Genomic DNA, 21,274 nt, shown 5'->3' on the forward strand with positions numbered 1-21,274 from the left:
CGTCGGTGACGTCAGCGGAGTCGCGAGCGAGGTCGTGTCTCTATGACGTCAGGAGTCCACGTCGGCGCGAGGCTATGAAAAAAGAATTTCCGAATGTTGCTGACGCAAGGGGTATTCACAAGGTGAGGAATCCACAGGCAGATATAGTATCTACCAGAAAAAGCGTTACCGAAGGTAAGTAACTTGTTCGTCAGGTCAAATGTGCTCAAAAACTTGGCAGAAGCCAATCTGTCAATGAGCTTATCTGCCCTGGGTATTGGATGGGCATCTGTCCTAGTGACAGCATTTAGACCTCTGTAGTCCACACAAAACCTCATCTCTCTCTTACCATCTTGGGTGTGAGGCTTTGGCACCAGGACTACTGGACTGGCCCAGGGGCTCTCTGAGGGCACAATAACTCCCAACTCCAACATCTTTTGGACCTCTGTCCTGGTACAGTCCCTGACATGGTCAGGTTGCCTGTAGATTTTACTCTTCACAGGCAGACTGTCACCAGTGTCCACCTCATGGGTGCACCAGTTTGTCTGACTAGGAGTCAAGGAAAACATATGTCTATAGGCCTGTAGAACTTGTCTGCAGTCCTGTTGCTGCTGGTTAGTGGGGCTGCCTGCCAAGGCCACTCCATCAACTGAACCATCATCAGGGTTCTGAGAAAGCAGGTCTGGGAGAGGGTCACTCTCCTCCTCCTGTCCCTCATCTGTAGCCATGAGCAAGCCCGTGTCTGCCCTGTCAACATATGCCTTTAGTCTGTTGACATGAAGCACCCTGTGGGGGCTCCTGGGAGTTCCAAGGTCAACCAAGTAGGTTACCTCTCCCTTTTGCTCAACAATTGTGTGGGGACCCGGCCATTTGTCCTGGAGTGCTGCTGGGGCCACTGGCTTTAACACCCACACTTTCTGTCCTGGCTGGTACACAGTCAGCACAACCTTTTGGTCATGCCAAGCGTTTTGAAGTTCCTGGCTAGCCTCAAGGTTTTTAGAAGCCTTTTTCATGTATTCGGCCATCCTGGAGTGGAGACCAAGTACATAGTCCACTATGTCATGCTTAGGCTTTTTGAGAGGTAACTCCCATCCTTCCTTCACAAGACACAGGGATCCTCTTACAGGGTGCCCAAACAAAAGTTCAAAAGGGCTGTAGCCAACCCCCTTTTGTGGGACCTCTCTATAAGCGAATAAAAGGCAGGGCAGCAAGATATCCCATCTTCGCATAAGCTTTTCAGGGAGTCCCTTGATCATGCCCTTTAAGGTCTTGTTGAATCTTTCATCTAGACCATTGCACTGTGGATGGTAGGGTGTGGTGAACTTATACTTTACACCACACTCTTTCCACATAGCAGTCAAATATCCAGACATAAAGTTTGCACCTCTGTCTGAGACGACCTCTTTCAGAAAGCCTACTTTTGAGAAAACTCCCAGGAGGGTTCTTGCCACAACAGGGGCTGTTGTGGTCCTTAAGGGAATAGCTTCTGGGTATCTGGTGGCATGATCCACTACCACCAGAATAAACATGTGCCCAGATGCTGTTTGGGGATCCATCGGACCAACAATGTCAATCCCAACTCTTTCAAAGGGAACCCCCACCACCGGTAGTGGTATAAGGGGGGCCTTTGTGGTGCCACCTGATTTGCCACTGGCTTGACAGGTGACACAGGAGCGACAAAACTCCTTGGTATCTTCTGATATGTGTGGCCAGTGAAAGTGAGGGACAAGCCTGTCCCAAGTTTTGTTCTGGCCAAGATGTCCTGCTAGGGGAATATCATGGGCTAAGGTAAGAAGGAAGCCCCTACATGTCAAAGGTATGACCAACCTATTGGAAGCACCAGGCTTGGGGTCTCTAGCCTCTGAATAAAGGAGTCCTCCATCCCATCCCAATACACTCTATGGGTACCTGTAGCATTCCCAGCAGCCTCAGCAGCAACTTGCTGTCTGAGGGGTTCAAGAGAGAGGCAGTCCAGCTGCGCCTGCCTCAGATCTGCCCTTGAAGGTCCCCCTGTCCCAAGAAACTCAACCTGATCAGGCTCAAGCTCTTCTGGGACAGTTCCTTCTAGGGTCTCACTGTCAGCTTCCTCAGAAGGCTGATCTTCACTCTGAGGCAGGGGGGAGGGCACTGCCTTAACCCTACTGTTCTTTCTCTTGGTAGGCAACTGGTCCATAGCTTCAGGATCCAGTGCCTGTTCAGTTTGGCACTTTTTGGCCTGTGACCTGGTCACAGCAAGGACATGTGCTGATATGCCCAGCATCTCTGCACGAGTCCTATACTCCACTTCAGACCAGACTGAAGATTCTAGATCATGCCCAACAAACATTCTACAGGGAGGTCTGAACTTACAACAACTCTTTTGAGGCCAGTTACCCCTCCCCAGGAGAAATTAACAACTGCCATACTATGTGTGGTAGTGACATTGCTAGCATTGGTCACTAGGTAATTATCACCTATTATGATCTGTCCAGGGTCCACAAAGTTAGGCGTCACCATGGTCACACTGGCACATGTGTCCCTGTAGGCCTGAGCCACTTTATCATTGATTAAAGGTGTCTATCTGTACTTGCCCAGGTTACTGGGGCTCACAGTAGAGGACATAGCCATGTCCACATCACCGACAAGGACAGCTTGAGTTGGTACTCTGACTAGGTCAGAGTCCATCTCAGTTCCCAGGGTTAACCCTACTACACCCTTCTGTTCAGAACCATCACTATTAGCTGTACTAGACGGAACAGTTCACTTAGGGGCAATGGTGGTTGGAGCAGTCTCCGTTTTGGTGCAATCACTGGTTCTGTGAGTATTACTTTTACAAAAATTACACCAGGGTTTCTTTGGACCTTCTTTCTTCTTGGATTTCTTGGAACCCCCCCCCCCCCATTAGAAGCTTTTTAGGGACCTGGTGAAGACTTCTGGTCTTTTGCTTTCTGATCCCCACCCTTTTGGCCTTGCTTCTTCTGATCACCACATTGGTTCTGGGTTTTCTGCCTCACCCTGGTTCTGACCCATTTGTCCGCCTTCTTTCCCAATTCTTGGGGAGAGGTCAGATCAGAGTCAATCAGGTGTTGGTGCAACAGCTGGTTCTGACAATTATTAAGTATTTTTTCTCTCATGATCAAATTATACAATCCTGTATAGTCCGTACCTTTACTGCCCAGTAACCAGTCTTCCAGAGCCTTAGTGGCACAATCTACAAAGTCAGTCCAGTCCTGAGTCTGTGTCTTCTGGGTGTCTCTGAACAGCAACCTATACTGTTCAGTGGTTAAGCCAAACCCATCAATCAGAGCAGTCTTCAGGACAGTGTAGTTGTCAGCATCCTCATCACTAACTGTGAGGAGCTTGTATCTTCCTTTTTCTGAAAAGGAGAGCCATAAGATTGCTGCCCACTGACTTTGGGGTACCTGCTGCACTTTGCAAGCCCTCTCCAAAGCAGTTATCCACTTGTGGATGTCATCCCCACTCTTGTAGGGATTGACAATCTTTTTTTTAGGTTTTTATGGTCATAAGACCTCTCTATCCTTAGGGATAATGCTGCCACCAGTGGGTTCTAACGCACTTAACTTTTGCTCTCTTGCAAGAGCAAGTCTCTCTTTGGCTAGGGCAAGTTCTTGCCTCTCAATCCTCAGATTGACTTCTTTCATTCTTGCCTGGTGCTCTCTCCTCTGAGGGGAAGTCATTCTCCTCTGAGCAGAGGCATCAGATCCTACTGAGACATTAGAATGGTTAGATTCCCTGGACAGGGATCTCCTCCTTCTGGGCCCAGAGTTAAGCCTGCTTGGAGGTCTGAAAGGGGCTATGCCCTCTACAGCCCCATGTAAGCTTAGGTTGACCTGGTTAAGTTCTAAAACTTGGACCTGATCAGTGTCATCATCCTCTTTAGCATCCTCATCCACTTCACTATCATCATCTAGATGGAGGTCAGGGGAATCTTCTGCTGAGGGCTGACCCTCTTCTGCACCACCTGAAGGACCTTGGTTAGATGCTTTCTTGGCATCATACTCTTCAATTATTTCTATCAGGTGCTTAAGGGTAGGGTTTGAACCCTGCTTTAACTTCCTGGTTGTGCATAAGTGTCTTAACTCATGGAAAGTTAGGGTATCATATCTAGAAGGTGCCCTCAGGGGGTCAACTTCTACTGGGAGAGATCCACTAGGTTCTGCTTTCAGAGACCTTATCTAGTGAGGTGTGGTGTGTACACCTACCTACACTAAGTGTTACCTACTAAACCTCTCTAGGAGTTGTAGTCAGGGTGTGCTAGGCCCTTTACACTGCAACAACTAAGTTCAGTAGAACTTGAGTATTTAAGACTTGATTTATATGTACCTCTAGGTACCTTGATGTGATCTTTCAAATGATATTTCAAGATTATATGGTAAAACAATCAGCAAGCTCTTATCCCAACCGCTGCAGACCAATGTGAGAAGTTGGCCTGGTATATGATGTTCACTATTCTAGTGAGCACCTTGCACCAGTTCAAACAACCCTTATGGTGATGGTTGTAAAGTCAACCTTATAGATCAGCTATCCTAGTGGTAGCATGGACAAAGCAGTCTTAGGCTAATACTTCAGAGAGCATGTGAAGCCAATTGTTTTACCAATTATCATCCCTCGAATACCAAATGAAAGGACACCACACAAGGTATATATCAAATATGTATGTATTTATTACTAACACAACCCCTCTGCACTCTTTATGAGGTCAGAGTTCGAGATACAGCACAAGTTACTCAATCAGCATACTATAAGTTGCACTAATACAATTCTGCTCTAGGGGCCTCACGAACCATATACTAAAGAAGTGGTATAAGAACCACTTCAGGAAAGGTGAGTAGGCCTAGGGCCTAGGAAATCGCTGGGGCTATGCTGATCAACCCAAGGATTGGAAGTAGGAGACCCACAGGATGCGTGTGCAGTGTCTAAACACACACGCGAGTTACCATAGACAATCAATGGGAACGTAAAAGTTACAAAGTAGTTGATTTCGGACACTTCCGAGTGGACTACGGGAAAACCCTGTTAAACTAGGACACTTGGATAGTTGTTACCCATGGCAGCACCGGAGTACTCGAGTTACCTCACCCAGGGAAGCCGGGTGCATAGGTGTTCTTTCGTGTCGGGTTTCGTCGATCAATCCTATGGAGAGCTGCAAGAAAGTGCTGCAGGCGACCAGGAGGAAGATGTCCATATGGATCCAATGGTGGATCAGAGCAGTGAAGAACCTGAAAGCAGAGGGGACAGAGTCTGGGTCACTAGCCAGTGACCAGGAAGGAACCAGGAAGGAACCAGGCGATGTCGAGATGCAATCAGGTGAGGATATGAAGCTTGTCTCTGCAGCCACGTGGACCAGGAGGCGTCGATGACAACGAGGAGCTGGATACGGACTGTCCCACGAAGAATCTAGCTGTTGGCGCTGTCGGTGTCCAGATTGGACCCAACAAGCCTTGGCAAAGGCAATCCGTGCAGGAAGGGAAGATCGGCTTCTGTTCAGACCAGCAAGGTCTGGGGAGCTTCCCCTTTACAGGAAAGCAGGAGCAAGCCCAGAGCAACCAGGCAAGCGGTGTTGTTTCAAAAGGATGTCTTCAGGAGGGCCACTAGCCAAAAGGTTAGCAACCGCGAAGACGCGTCGAGGAGAAATGCAGGCGCAGGCCCCACGCGGCACTCGTGGAGTGTGGAGGGCTGAGCTTCGGTGTACTTACTGCTCGGGGTTGCCCCAATGCGCAACTTCCAGGACGCCTCAGAAGCTGCACAATTAGCAAAAAGCAGGTATTGCAGGATGTCCGGTCCCATGTCTCTCGTGTCTGCCACGGGTCTCAGCTTTGCTGTGGATGTGGGTCGGAGTCAGAGAAGTCTGGAAGTCCAGAGGCTGCGTCACTAAGTCTTCGGGATCTGGCTGGAGCGTCGACAAACCAAATCGGCAAGTTACTGTTGGTGCCTGTTTGCACAGGGTGGTCACTCCTTGACCACAAGGGAGATGTCTTCCGCCTTCCAGTCGATATGGAACGTCGAAGGTCCGAGAGTTCGTGTCGGAGTTTCTTTCGAGGATAAATCTAAAGTCTCCAGACTCAGCTCCTATCTTTATACTAAACTAAGGGGCTGGATTACCTGCTAGGTCCCTCCTGTGGTTGGAACCTGGGAAGGGGGTGGTTACAACCCTTTCCCTTTGTCCAGTTTCGCCCCAGAGCTGGGACTGGAGTGCCCCAGCAACTGGTTTGAACCGGGCTATGCGTGGAGCACCTTGTGTGCCCCAGGCAGTGTCTCATTTCTTTCAACCCACCCTGCCCCAATACACTAAAGTCTGTCTGGGAAGGTGCTAGCACCTCCCAAGGCAGGAAACCTATTGTCCAGGCCTCCCCTGCCGGAGTTTCGTCCAGCAGCAGGAGCTCAGACTCGTGTCTGTGGCAGCAGCATCCATTTTGTGATGCTGAGGCTCTGTTTAACTTTAACCGGGTAAAGTAGAACTTACATGTCTTCTCCCTCTAGAAGTTTGGAATGCTACCCCCGCCGCCAGAACTGGCGGGGGGGGGGGGTATTCCAAAGCGTATGACACCTTACACGGCATGTTTTGCTAAAGCCAAACCAAAGTTAGCAATAACCGCGAGGATTATAATGCACTTAAGAGTATATGGAATAAGGACATGGTTCCGAAAGCTGCAGACATGCTCAGCTCATGCTAGAGCACCATCTCACATAAAACCAAGCACTCTGCCTCCAGGATTGTTAAGACCTGCCATAGGAGTGACTTACAGGTATAGATGTGTCTATATATAAGGGTAGATATAGGTATACTATAGCGAAGCAAGGGGTGATTACATGACCTTGCCCAAGCTGAGTTTTCAGCCTGTGGTGTCAGTTTGGATGGCCAGCCAGGGGTGGCATAATACATGCTGCAGCCCCTGGTAGGCCTTGGATGCACCTATGCTCTGGGTACCTATGGTACACTATACAGGGGCTCACAAAGGTGACCCAATACCCAATTGGATATGTACCTAAAGTACATGGTATGAATTTAGAGAGAGAATAGCTGGGCTGTGGGTCTGATTAGCAGGCCCACAGCCACACTAAAGTCGAAAAACCGGTGAATCAAAGCAGCAAAAAATGGGGGTGACCATAGGAGGCAGACCCTACTCTCCTACAGCCAGTACCACAATATATACAATTAGTAGCTTTGAAATGTGACAAAGAATTATTATATCAATTTTAACAAAAAATAATAAAAAATGTGTTACTTCATGTCTTCTTAGTATGTTCGGGGTCATTTTTTACAAACGTCAAAAGGCTAGCTACTCAATAGCACACCATAGGCGAGGCTAGCATTTGCAGGTATGCCAGTGCGGGCCGAACCTGCTAGAAATTACAACCTCTGAGTAGAGGGATAATACATTTCCTGCGTAAAGCATTGTAATAGGCGCAGAAACAATATCATATGGAGAGTGTTCTGGTCCGAGAAGTTATCACAATGGCAAGGGTCTAATGTTCCTTCTTTAAAATACCCTTTCGGAAACGCTAATAGCCAGGGAACCATTTTATGCCTATATCTTATTAAAACAAACAGATGGTGTGGTTTATTTATATAGGTTAAATAAATATGGTTGCCCCTGTCTAGCCAAGCTCATAAGGACAAAGCTTCTCACCATAGGTTTTGCCAGTTCACTCCCCTCCCTTGACAACATGCATCTTTCCAAGAACTGCTGCTTGAGGTCCCTTATGGCTGATTTTCCCAGCGCTGTGGGCTTAAAGAACAGATCGGGACAGCCAAGCATTTCCATCTGGTCCTTAATATAGCGGATCCATTGGATATCTAGCGCCTTATCTAAGGAAAGGCATTCTTGGATAATCAGTTGGGTAAGATTTGGAATAGGTTGTGCCCAAGTTCTCAACCAGCACAATAAAGGGGCAACCGCGATCTGGTCGGCGATGAAGCCTGCTCCTAGCTCCTCATGTAAGTTAAAAACTGGGGTAGATGCTGGGACTGATAACAACTGACGAAAAAAAGCATTTTCTGACCCCTGTATTTCTCTTACATCTGTATATCCCTAGATGTCGCTCCCATAGGTCACCATGGGGAGACACTTAGCATTATAAACCTTCATGAGTGCCGGAAGTGGCTTGGATCCAATTCTTTTTGCAAAATCTAGAATTGCCCCTGAGGCTCTAGCGAGTATGTTCCTTTTGTCTATGCACTGCGTGACCCAAGATCGCCTATCATCGAAAAGAACCCCTAGATATGGAAATGCAGGGACTTATACTAATTCTAGATCCTTGCAATAGAATTTGACCTTCCTTGCCCTGTTTGAGCCTATGGACATAGGATGCGACTTTTTAAAATTAGTAATCAGGTCCAGGGATTCTATAAAATCTATAAAACAGTTTAAAAGTGTTTGCAGCCACTTAGCCGTCATTGCCACCAATACCGCGTCATCGGCATACGGTAGTGCAGGAATAATTGCCTTGCCTGAACCCATATTGTAGGTCAGAAACAATGTTTGCTTGATCCAGCCACTCAGTAAGACATGCAAGGACTACTTTTGGCTGCGGAATCAAGAAGCAAAATGGGCCTATAGCAGGCCGGGTCATCTCTGGCTCCCTTCTTGAAAATTGGTATAATGCACGCCTTTGCCCACGACAGGGGAACACCACTCAGGGTAGCTGCATTAAAAACATGGGTTAAAATTTTTGCTCATAGCTTAGGATCTGCTTTATGAAGGTCGGCCGGTACTCCATCAGGACCTAGGGCTTTCCCCTCTGACGTTGTCATAATCGCCTTCAACACTTCATCCGTAGTAAAAACTAAGGGATGTGAGACCCAAACACTGCCTGCTAACCCTACAGGAACTGCAGTGATCACATCACTATACACTTGCCCAAAGTGTCGAATCCACCTATCTGCTGGGACTAAACAATCCTTTCTTAAATTCTGGGATTCGTCAAACATCGGGCTGTAAACAACGGACCAGAACCTAGAGCTGTTTTTCAAGACACTGGCCTGACTAAGCTCGTCCCACGCCATCTCCCTTAGTTGATTTTTCCGCCTTTCTACAGCAAATGTATATACCCTCCTAGCATTCTTAACCCCTAAGACTGCCCTAGGTTTTTGCTTTAATTCCTGAATTAGTTGGTTATGCACATTTATGCAGGCTTCATCAAACCATTTTTTAAATTTTAGGGGCCTTGGTTTATGGGGTACCATTAAGTTTGAGGCAATCTGTTTTGCGATTCGATCAAAGGCGTCAAGGACTGCTAGAGGGCAGGAGTCCTGATCTGAGCAGATCCCCAAGTCCTGTGCGCAATCAGTAATTAGATTTTCCATAAAGCTATCAGGAGTGATCATTTCCCATCTTAGTCTACGTGCTTGGTCAATAGGTGCAATTCTAGCATTAATAGGTTGCACCATAAGCCTCTCTTTATTGAGAGCACACATGTTAAGATCGAAAGTCAATGGATTATTGTCGCTAAAGCAGTTATTTGTTGCACTTAGTTCCTATTAATGACAGCAATGAAGATGAGATTAAAATGTAATCAATTATGCTTTGCCGGCCTTGACCGATGTATGTGGGTACAGGAGATATCCTATCCAACTGTGCAGGGCAGATCAGGTGATGGGTTGATAAAAACTTTCTAAAAAAGAACTGGAAGGGGTATGAAATGTGACAAAAGAATTATTATATTAATTCTGGATTAGGTTGTAGTCTATGTGTAGCTGATGAAGGGAAATTTATGGAAGGTCTAACATAAATGTGTTGGTGCAGTACTGCAAGCTACGCCTAGAGGTCCCTAGTGAGCATCAAACCTTTGGTCACATATGTACTCCCCTAAAGCATTGCAAGCAAGACAGTACCACAAGTACATTAAAATAGCTATGTCCATATATACAATTATTAGTTATGAAAAGTGACAAAACAATTATTATATTAATTCTGAATAAGTTGTACTCTATGTGGAGCTGATGAAGGGAATTTTATAGAAGGTCTAATATAAATGTGAGGTGTTTATGTGCATTACCACAAGCTGCGCCTAGATGTCCTTAGTGCAAAACAACAGTTGATGGACAGAATGCAGAACAATGTCATACATTCACCCCAGTACAGAGATCTGGGCCTAAATCCATCGTTTTTTTGCACTCCACACCACCCCAGTTCAGACATGGCCATAAGCAAATCAGCCTTGACCCTGTGCCTCATGGGAACATCATAAGCTTTGACGATATAGTAAATCCACCCTACCCATAATACATTGCATGGAAGACAGTACCACAGTACATTCAATCTATACAATTAGTAGCTTTCAAATGTGACATAAGAATGATTATATTAATTCCGGATTAGGTTGTAATGTAGGATGTAGGATCCCAGCGCCTACAAAGCGCCTCGCCGCGCCCGCTTCGTGGGAGCCGCATCGCTGTTTGCTGCTTGCCTGCAGTTTGGTCGAGGACTACAACTTCCAAGGGGCGTGAGGAGAGCCCGCACCTGAGCCAGATCCCAGCGCCTACAAAGCGCCTCGCGGGCGCACGCCGGGCGAAGCCCAGGCCAAGGGCTGGCCCATCTGACCCCGTCCAAGACAGGTAGAGACTGGACTGGCAGCAAAAATCAAAATTTCCCTTTTCCTTATTTTTATGAGACTAACGTCTTCAGGAAATCTTGGGTCAAATAACTGTTCTGAGCGGGGCTTAGAGTTTCATTCAGATTAACAAATTTACATATCATACAGTTTTGCTAATTTTACAAATGATGATCAACAGGATACAATAAGGGCAGAGAGAACAGAGAGATGGATTCTATATTTTTATTTATAAAGCTTTTCTAGTTGTATTGTTAAAAGCATCATTTTAATCATAAAAACAATAACATCTTAAAACAATTCATACAGAGAAATTCATAAAAAGAACAAATATGTCGACGCGACGTTTCGGTGAAAGAGATCGTCACCTTCTTCAGGACACTTTTTTTCATTTAAAAACAGTCTGAATAAAACAGAAATTAAAACACTTATTACAAAAGCTGCCGCATTGCACTCATAACCTAATGCACATACATTCTATGTGTGTTGTCTGCCCCGCCTCTTGTTCTACCATCAGTTGGTAAAAAGAAATGAATGGATAACATTTGGTTCAAAAAGAACATTCTCATTTGTTTTAAAGCATACATTATTTTCTGCTTCCAACACTGTTGACAGGTCTAAACATTTCCTAATGGTGATTCTACATTGTATACAATGTACATGTCACAACATACATTATTTATTAATCTGAAAACTCTTATTTTTCCCCTTTTTTTATATTACTCCCAGGATAGAAAGCTATATATCCTGAGAATCTTGATATAAAACCTACCTATATTGGTTACTTTGCTACCAGCTTTATTCAATTGGCTGTGTAGACAGATTTATGCAGTTGGTTCAATATGTTCTGTAATGGGAAAGGAATGAGTTAAAACATGCGCAAATCATTTTAAGATTTTGCTGTTATTTATGAGACTAAGATCTCTGTTGGTACCTAGAGTCTGAATTTATTTGCTTATCTCCTCTCGTTTAGGAACTTTCTTGTTTCTGTTATTCCGTGTTTCCCTCCTTACAGTTTTCCTTAGCCACGATTACAATAGCTGTTGGGATAAGAAACCATAGAATTTTATAGAATCTTATTGGTGTTCTGATTTAGGTTGCCACTATGCTTCTCAAAGGCTTACCATGAAATTTGTTTTGTGCTTACACAGGCAGGTTCTTATCACTTTGCCTCCTGGTAGATTGAAGTGGATTGTCGCCAACTATTAGGAATGAATCAAACCCCAACATTTGTATCACAATCCCACTATCTATAAATTATCGCACCGTTGATCTTAACTGGTTTCGAAAATAATAAGTACCTGTATTTAAGATTAGGATTCTCACAGAGTGCACCTTCCATCAATTAATGCGCTGTGAAATCTATTAAACAAACACATTTGTTTGAAAACAGTTATTGTTAAATGCTTGCGAATTATTAGTCTAGGCGTTTAGGTTTAGTAGGGGTGTTTTTTAAGATCTTACCTCATTGTTATGAGGAGGTATATATTCAGGACGGCCGTCAGTTCTTTGATTTAACTACAAGGAATAAACACATTATATTGGCCTATTTTATTATTGGACTTCAATTAATCCGACCCTCTTTTGTCACAAACTACATTCCCTTACCTTGCAATAAAAACTCTGGTCTTTCTTGAAAAAAAAACATCCACTTGGTAAATTCGTAGGTTCTTTGTGGAGCACCTCACTTAAATCTGAGGAGGGGACAATATATTTATTGTAATTTAAGAGTAATTAAAGGTCTCTACTACTAGTTTGTCCAGTAATTTTGTCCCTTACTCACTTACTTGAGGTATTCTTGCGTTATGGAGTAACATCACGGGCCGTCCTGTTCAGTTCTCTGGCTGCAGTAGAGTGTGCCTTTCATTTAACCTGTCTTATATAGGGGCCCAAATTGTTTAATTGGCCACTAATTGTGAGCAGCTGAGACTTGGAAAATTGCTCAATCTCAAATGTGGTGATTACGTGGCGGCCATCTTAGAATGTCTAAGCCGATCACAATGTTCATGGCATTCACTTCTTTTTTACCTTATATTGATTAGTAGCTTCATGTTCATTAATTTATTTTCGTACTGTTTAACTTCTGATCATTTATTTAAGCAGTTAAATTGCTAGCCATCATTTATACTAAAAGGAAATCACCGGATGTTATATTGTCCGATTTGTATTTATTACGATAGGTTCAATCGCTCATGATTATTAGCAAACCTCTATTTATCAAAAAATCATTTGAAATCAAATGAACATCGAGGGTTGTTTATATTTCCCTCGATCAGTTTTTGTTATATTGGGGGTGCTCTAGGAGGTTGGTTTGTTTTCCTGGCGGCCATCTTGGAATGGCTTACCTATTCTTCGATACGCTTGTGATTTATTCTTTTGACTTAAACGCCATTCGTTCTCTTGTCTAATACTAAACACTGCCTAACCTGCCCTCAAGCTGTTTTTCAAGAGTATGTCCCTTTCTGATGGGCTATTATTTTCCTCAATCAGTATTTATTGTATTGAATGCGCTCTGGGAAGTTGGTGTATTTACTTGGCGGCCATCTTAGAATGGGTTCTCATAGTTCGATTGGCTTGTACTTTATTCTTTTAACAAAAGCCATTTGTTCTGTTGTCAAGTCCTCAACACTGGGTAAAGTACCCTAAGATTGTTATTCGGAAATTTCCCCTTTTCTGCTGTGCTATTATTACACCCTCTTGCCGTTTCTTAGTGGTCCTAATTTAAATGACGGTTTTAACGCCACCATCCGATTTTTAATTCTCATCCCGTTAGAAAAGGTATTTTACTTATTTAAGGAGGATGGTTTTAATCATAAACGTTTAAGACTTGACTGGACTGGGCCACCCCCCGTACATTGTAATCACTTTAAAATTTAAAATTCGTCTACCATTTTGTTGATTTATTGAGTGTTTTCTTGCCTTGTTAGGGAACAACTTTGTGATTAGTAAGAGCAATGGCGTCAAGAGTTGGGAGAGGCAGAAAGGCTTTAAATGGAGCGACAGGAGGGGGTGTTACTGGGACTTTGGACCAGTTTATAACTAGAGCCACTTCGGTCCCTGAACATGAAATTGCTTTGACTGGAGGCCGCTTGTCCTTGGAACCTATGTATATAAGACGATCCTCGCTGGGAGGTTTAGCATTGGTGCCCTCTCCAAATCAAGTGATTGCTCCTACTCTGCACCCTGACATTAATCTGTTAGATGGAAATAGTCAACATCTGCAAGAGCGATCAAGTCAGCCAGATACTCAGGAAACTAGTGCTCTCGCTGTATTAAGTGACTCCTCTACAGATAATACATTGAACGTTTCTGGATTGTGTATTTCCACCAGGTTTGCATCTAGTCTCAATGTTAACCCCCAACTGTCTAAACAGATAGTAAAGAGGAAACAAGGAGGGGGCATACAAAAGGGTGGTTGTAGAAAGAAGACTAAAGTAACAAAACAACCAAGGCACTGATTAAACCAACAGTGGATGTCACTAATGTGTCATCTTCTCCGCGTACTATTCATTCATCAAAGTCACCCCCTGTTAAAGCGGTAGACCATTCTAAGTTTATGAATCGAAGCACGGAGGGACTGTTGGCGAAAATAGAACAACTGGTTAAATCACTAATGTTACCATTGATAGAGAGATTTAAACAAATTAGTGAGAAGTTGGTGTTGCTTGAACAAGTTACCCAGGCAAACTCTGTGTTATTGAAAAAATGTCTGGATTCTAGCTTAACTCGACGAGTAACAGAAGTTACAAATACAGATGAGTTTATAAGTAGACCAAGTGGGAGTCCGATTATAGCTCCAAGTAATTCAGCACCGCCATCCAATGTCATGGCACAAGGCAATATCAATCCAGTGGGTAGTTCAACGGTCCACGGGAGAGGGGGCGACTAGAAGGAAATGGTAAGGGGATTGGAAACGGAACGGGGGAAGTGGAACAGACAGATAAAAATACAATGCGAGTTAAAGACACAGTTCAAATTGGAACTGATAAAGGTAGTTCCCTGAGAATAGATCTTCCTCCGGACTCATATCCATATGTAGTTGTTCTTTCTGGGGTCCCGAAGTTAGGGAATCACAAGGCAAAAACCTACCATGAATTAAAAAATAAGGTAACATTCTGGTTAAATAAAAATAGACCCCTCTGACCGGATCTACATGGAGAAATCCTAAACGTGCGTAGAGTGAGCTGGGTGGGTCACAGAAGGAAGGAAATGGACAGGGACTGTATTATCGTTAATTTCAGGGACAGTAGGGTAGCTCAGTATATATGTGATTTTCATAACCAAAGAGAAACTGGAGGCATCTATACTCTTGATTTAAGTTATTTTTATCCTGCTTGTCTACCTGTCTGGTTGGGCACCATAGCCCATGATAGAAGGAGAGGAGGTCCTAGGACTCTCTTCGAAAATCAGTTTAACATTCCAACAGCTAATCGTTTTGAAGTGTTCTCTGGGCTCGAATGTGTTGACTGACTGTGTAAAGTTAAGGGCAATGTTAAATATATGGAGGACTGAATAAATGAGATTCCAGTGGTCAATGATAATATAGTGAGAGCAATCTCTCGTTCAGTGGCTCCCGGGGAAAGTACTGTGCCACCGAACCCTGGAATACTAGGTGAACTATCAAACGAAGATGTTGGAATGTATAATTCCGATATATGTACTCAGTTTGCAGTCAAGGGTGTGGCGACTGTACGAAATGAGGATTACAAGTTGAATAAGAGTTACTGGTCCATTATGTTCTGGAATGTCGCAGGTCTAAGATCCAAGACAAGCAATCATATATGGGTAACGTTAATTAATGAATATGACGTAGTTTGTCTACAGGAGACCTGGGCTGCAGAAGCACATCACTTGTGCGGTTTCAAAACCATATTTTCGCCAGCTATAGGCTCTGTACATGGCAGAGCTAAAGGAGGGTTCTGTACTTATGTTTCTAACCTTTTTAAATGTGACAAAATAGAGATTCCACGGAATAATAGATTTTATCATATGGTTAGGATACATATTAATAAAAAGTTGTTGTTGATTATCGTGAATTTTTATTACAATGTTCCTTTGGATGACATCGAATTAACTTAAAAAATTTTAAAAATAGATATTACTTTTTTGCGTGGTGGGAAAGCCAAAGAGACTGTGGTCGTTTGGGGTGGCGATTTCAACTGTCAATTATGCAAAAGAGGCGAACAGGGACTTGTGGCCTAATGCTAGATAGGGAAACGGACCTATTGCATTTTGACCACACTGTTTGTGGGGACCTTTTAAATTACATTATTTTCTCATGTGACTTGGGTTTCGCCAATAAAATGTGCCAACCCGTGATTCCATTCTCTCCCACATTTAATGGTAGAGCAGTGTTTTCAATAATTAATTTTATATTGATATCTTCGAGCTACAGCGAAAATGTATTACATTTCCAAACGTTGGATAATTCCTTAAGTGACCATTTTCCTATATGTGTCGAAGTACAAAATCCTCATTTTTGTCTGGAACGTGACCGTACACATGGGCAGTATTTGGGTAATATCGCCTTAAAAAAGACAAAATGGGTATTCGCTAAAATGGTTAAATGTAGTCCCAGAGGAATTCCTACGTCACTTAATTAGGAAATGTGAAAATAGTTTTAATGTTTGCCTGAATGAGACAGCTGAAAATTTGGAAATAATTACAAATTTTAAGATAATCCCCTCACAAATTAAGGCCAAGCTGTGGGTAGAAGTCAAAAACCCAAAAGAAAAACTAACCAGCTGGTTCGACACAGCCTGTACTAAGGCTTGTTCCAACCTTAAGCATGCTTTAAGCAAAACCGATAAAGATAGGACCCTAATTAGAGACCTACGTAAGGTATACAAGGGAACCCTAAAAAAGAGAAAGAATGTCCTGAAAAAGGAAGCTTGGGACTCACTCTGTGAGGCCTCTCAAAGCCGAGATTTGGCGGCCTTCTGGAAGGCAGTAAACGCCCCGTTTTTTAATGTTAACTCTAAGGCGAGGATAGACATAGCCATTGCCGATACCGAATTGGTCAGGTTTTTTGAAACATTATATAGTGTACCATCTCCGGTAGGGCAAAATCCTAGTGAGAATATAGAGGAGGAAGTGATCATGCCCTATAACAATACAATTATCATGAATATCACTCTTGAGGAAGTGATATTGGGCATCAAAGCTAGCTTGGGAGGTAAAGGTGCCGGGCCCTGATGGGATACCGGTTGACCTCTTGAAGAATAATATTGATTTATGGGCCCCACTCCTCACACAACTCTTTAATGCTACCTGCTCAGATGGCTTGGTATTGACTTGGTTTGAGTCTATTATTATACCTATTTTTAAAAAGGGTGATAGAACTAGTTGCGCGTGCTATCGCCCCATATCTTTACTAGACTCAACCATCAAAATCCTGGGTAGAGGGATTTTAAATAGGCTACAAACATGGGCTGACGAGCATGCCATAATCAGTGACCTCAAATACGGTTTCAGGAAAGGCCTCGGCACAGTCGATCAGGGTCTGAACTTGTATATTCTTTTAGAGAAGTATACAAAAGCTAAGGGCAGTCGGATGTTTTTTAACTTTTGTGGATTTGTCATCCGTCTTCGATTGTGTTACCCATAGCAAGTTATGGCTGATCTTGGAACGTTTGGGGGTCGAGGAAAATATAATTATATTCCTTAGGAATCTTTACCAAGGGGCAAAGGCTTCTATAAGATTTGGTAAGAATGGTGAGTGTACTAAGACATTTAAGATAGCTAGAGGAGTCCGGCAAGAATGTGTCCTTGCCCCTTTTTTATTTACCATCTATATCAATGATTTAGAAATAGTGTTACTGCATGAATGTCGGGATATGCCTTTGGCATCAAATCGTTCAATACCCGCATTATTATATGCAGACGATGCGGTATTGATGGCTAGGACTCCTCAGGCAATGCAAAAGATGGTAATGTCCTTTACAAATTTTATGACCAAATTGGACTTAAAAATCAACTATACTAAAACTTTCTGCATGAACTGCGGTTCAGGTGCAGATAAAATAAAGAAAACTATGTACATTGATTCTAAACCTTTGGATTTTATTCAAACTTTTCCGTGTTTGGGCATTTTGTTTGACCAATCTGGTCTCTGGAAGACCGCCGAAAAAACAAGGGGATTGTTGTTCTCCAAGTCTATTATGGCTTTGACAACTTTTAGTAGGAAAATGGGGAGAAAACCTATCAAAGAACTGTTATGCATTTATAATGCAACCTGTGTAGCAATCGCTATATATGGGGCGGGTATATGGGGACATGTCAATATGAAATCGTTGCAGGTGACCGAAAATAGTTTCCTGAGACTTCTTTTATCTGTGCCAGATAGTGTGTCCACCCTTAATTGCCATGCCGAACTCGGATTGCCATACCTAGAGGATGTCATCAAGGTACAACCAATTCTCCTGTGGCATAGGGTGTGTACCACAGAGGAGTGTTCTTTTAACCGTTTCATTTTAAGGGATGCAATAAGCCTTGATAACGCTTATAAGATGAAATGGTTACAATATATAAAATTATTCCTTATACAAATAGGTCAATTAGTCTACTATGAATAACCTTCATTATTGTACCAGATCCCTAGGAAAGTATTGAAAAAACTTTGTATGACCCACCCAGAGGATGTTAGAAACAAGGTGGAATTTACCAAAATATCAGTGGTTTCTCATCAATTAATTTTGATTAGGAATGATACCCAACCATATGTTACTTTACAGATGCGAGACTTTGATAGGTTTTTATTAACACATTTTAGATTTAATATCCTATTTAGGATACTAAGTTTTCCTACAATGAATGACTGGTCAAAGCAACTGATTAAATGCCCATGCGATGATTTGTCCAACCAATCTGATATTCATATTTTGTTCTTTTGTAAACTTTATACAATTCCAAGGAAAAGATGGATTGTGCCTATTTTAAAGTATATGGATTTTAGACAGTGTCGACCTGCCTTCTTAGCTATCCAGAAGTTAGATAATATTTTTACTGTTGCGTCCATCTCAGCTTTTCTTAAAAATGTTTTTATATCACAGAAATCAATACCTGTATGAAATTGTAATGAGCGTATTGCATTGTATTGGAAATGATGATTTTATTCCTCCTTTTTTAACTGGCTGTGATTTTTTTGTACTTTTATGGGTATCTATGAATCATAACCGAATAAAGTTATTGAACTGAACTGAACACTCGGGTCACTAGGTATAAACGAAAATATTGTCAAAGAACATCACTCAGTCACTGCCCAAATACTTGCGTTAAAGACTTGCCTAAAAATCATTGTACAGCTAGGGATTACATAACAGTGCTGTACATTCTGTTATTGAGAATTTACTTGTTAGTAGGACATTATGATTTTTTTTATTGTTGGTGTACCTTATATAATACTTATTAATCATTTTTTTTCTATTTGCTAGGAATGGTTGGATATGCTGCTCAAGTAGCACCTCAAACAGGTAGGACGTCTGTCTGCTTAAAAATGTATTACTAACCATAGGAGTAAAGGATAGAATGGACACGATAAGAGAACTGCATTTTCATTGACACATGATCGTTCCTAAAAGGGCAGTGATTGAGTCGGTTTAGAATCCTAAGCATTCCATCAGCAAGAAAAAGTGGTTTCACAAAGGGGAGGCCACGGATTGATTAGACCCTGACAGTGATTTTCGTCTACCTAAAATTTGAGTTCTGCCGCATACTACTATCTTCACCTTCCTCACCTTTTGAGTAGCCCAGGTGTCACACTGAAGCTGGAAACCTTTCCAATAGAGCTTCTACGCTGGTAGGGGGAGCACACAATGAGATGGCACTGGACGAAACGCCATCGTGATGTCACTGGAGCCAAAGAACACCTATGCAGCTACCCTGACGTCAGCTCCTTTTTTCTTCACCTTTGGGGCAGGTGTGTTGCTTGCTCTTCAAAATTCCTGTCAGCAATTCTTCCACATTTTCTGTGAAAACTTTTTAGGTGTAGTGCCCCCTCCCACGGCAATTACGGTTCAAGGCCTGCTGAGATTGTGAGGGTCAGATGTCAATGACTGGCCCTCACAACATCTGCCTTTGGTTCCGTGGTTCAGACCACAACTCCAGGTCATGTGAGTATTGTCAAAGTATGCACCCCAAGGCCATCACAGAGAGGAAGGTAAAACTCTTTATAGCCATGAATTTGAATTTAAAAACATTTATTTAGCGCGCTTATACCCAGCGGTTACATGGCGCTGTAGGAGCTACTACTAGCAACAGCAGCAAGAGGGGCAGGTTAGGCAGCAAAAGCTCTGGAAAAAAGGAAGGTTTTTAGATTCTTCCGGAACTCCAAATAGGAGGTTGCGGATCTGAGTGTCATGGGGAGGGAGTTCCAGAAGACAGGTGCAAGGACCGCAAATTTCGCCCCACCTGCTTTCTTCTTCTTAAAGCGAGGTGTGACCAGGAGTGCCATGTGGGTAGAGCGGAGTTCTCTGCCCGGCAGGTAGGGTTTGATGGCTGAGCATATAAACTCGGGGGCAGTGCCCATCCTAGCCTGGAAGGTGAGGCAACCTAGTTTAAATAAGGCCCGCTCCCTCACAGGTAGCCAGTGCAATGATTTCAGCAGTGGGGTTGCTTGATGGAATTTGGGCAGCCCATGGATCAGGCGGGCAGCCTGATTTTGCACTAGCTGCAATCGGTGTATGGCATAGGCCGGTGCGCCGTTATAGATTATGTTCCCATAATCAAGGCGCGAGAGCACCATTGCCATCACAATTATTTTCAGTGCCGGGAGGGAGAAGAAGCGAGATATCTTCCTAATTATCCGGAGGGAAAAAAAGCAAGAGAAAACCACCAAACTGACCTGGGGGTTTACAGATAGTTGGGAATTGAGAAAGATCCCAAGGGTTTTAACTTTAGAAACCGGGAGGGGGGGGACACCAAGTGAAGGGGGTCAAAACGAGGGGGACCAGGGGCTGCAACCACCTCCTGTCAAGACCAGGTCTGTCTTGTCAGGGTTGAGTTTAAGGTGGTTGCAGTTCATCCAATCTTGGATGAATAACATAACGGTTTGAAAATTCTGAACAGAGGAGGGGGAGTGAGAGAGATTAAAGATAAGCTGGAGGTCATCGGCGTAATTAAACACCGAAAAAATGAGGGGGATAGATGTATAAATTAAACAAAAGAGGGGATAAGGAAGAGCCCTGAGGGACGCCGCACTCCACCTTTCGTGAGGAGGCAGTAAAACCAGCGAGATGAACAGCCTGTGCCCTGTCACACAAGAAGGAATTGAGCCAGGAGAGGGCAGAGCCCTCTATGCCCGCCGCCCTGACACGAGTGAGAAGAATGGAATGATCCACCGTGTCAAAAGCGGCGGACAGGTCCAAGAGAACAAGGGCTTGCGGGAGGTTGATGTCAATACCCTCGCAGAGTCCATCCATCACTGAGATCACTACCTTCTCTGTGGAGTGTAGAGGTCGGAAGCCGGCCTGGCAAGGGGAGAGGCAATGATTTGCCTCCACATAAGTGCTCAGGGTACTCGTGACGTGGGTTTCTAAGACCTTTCCCAAATAGGGCAGGAGGGAGATGGGGCGGTAATTAGCTGGGGACAAGGGATCAGCGCCAGTTTTTTTTAAGATCGGGATGATGACTGCTGACTGCTGATTTGTGAGCGGAGGGAACCACACCATTGCTTAGTGAGTCGTTAAGAAACGTGAGGGGGGGGGGGGTAGGACAGGCAGAGAAGATCTCTCTTAAAACATTG

At 43.6% G+C, this 21,274-nt stretch overlaps 1 protein-coding gene across 1 annotated transcript in view; it reads left to right on the forward strand.

The window, feature by feature from the left end:
* Window positions 1-21,274, forward strand: part of LOC144768685 (uncharacterized) — a 9,047,330-nt gene that overhangs the window by 3,007,107 nt on the left and 6,018,949 nt on the right. The window contains exon 17 of the mRNA XM_078652515.1: window positions 18,966-19,004. Coding sequence (XP_078508641.1) covers window positions 18,966-19,004 — 39 coding nt within the window. The remainder of the gene's footprint in view (window positions 1-18,965; window positions 19,005-21,274) is intronic.

This window comes from Lissotriton helveticus, chromosome 7 (assembly GCF_964261635.1).
Source record: "Lissotriton helveticus chromosome 7, aLisHel1.1, whole genome shotgun sequence".
NCBI classification, from domain to species: domain Eukaryota; kingdom Metazoa; phylum Chordata; class Amphibia; order Caudata; family Salamandridae; genus Lissotriton; species Lissotriton helveticus.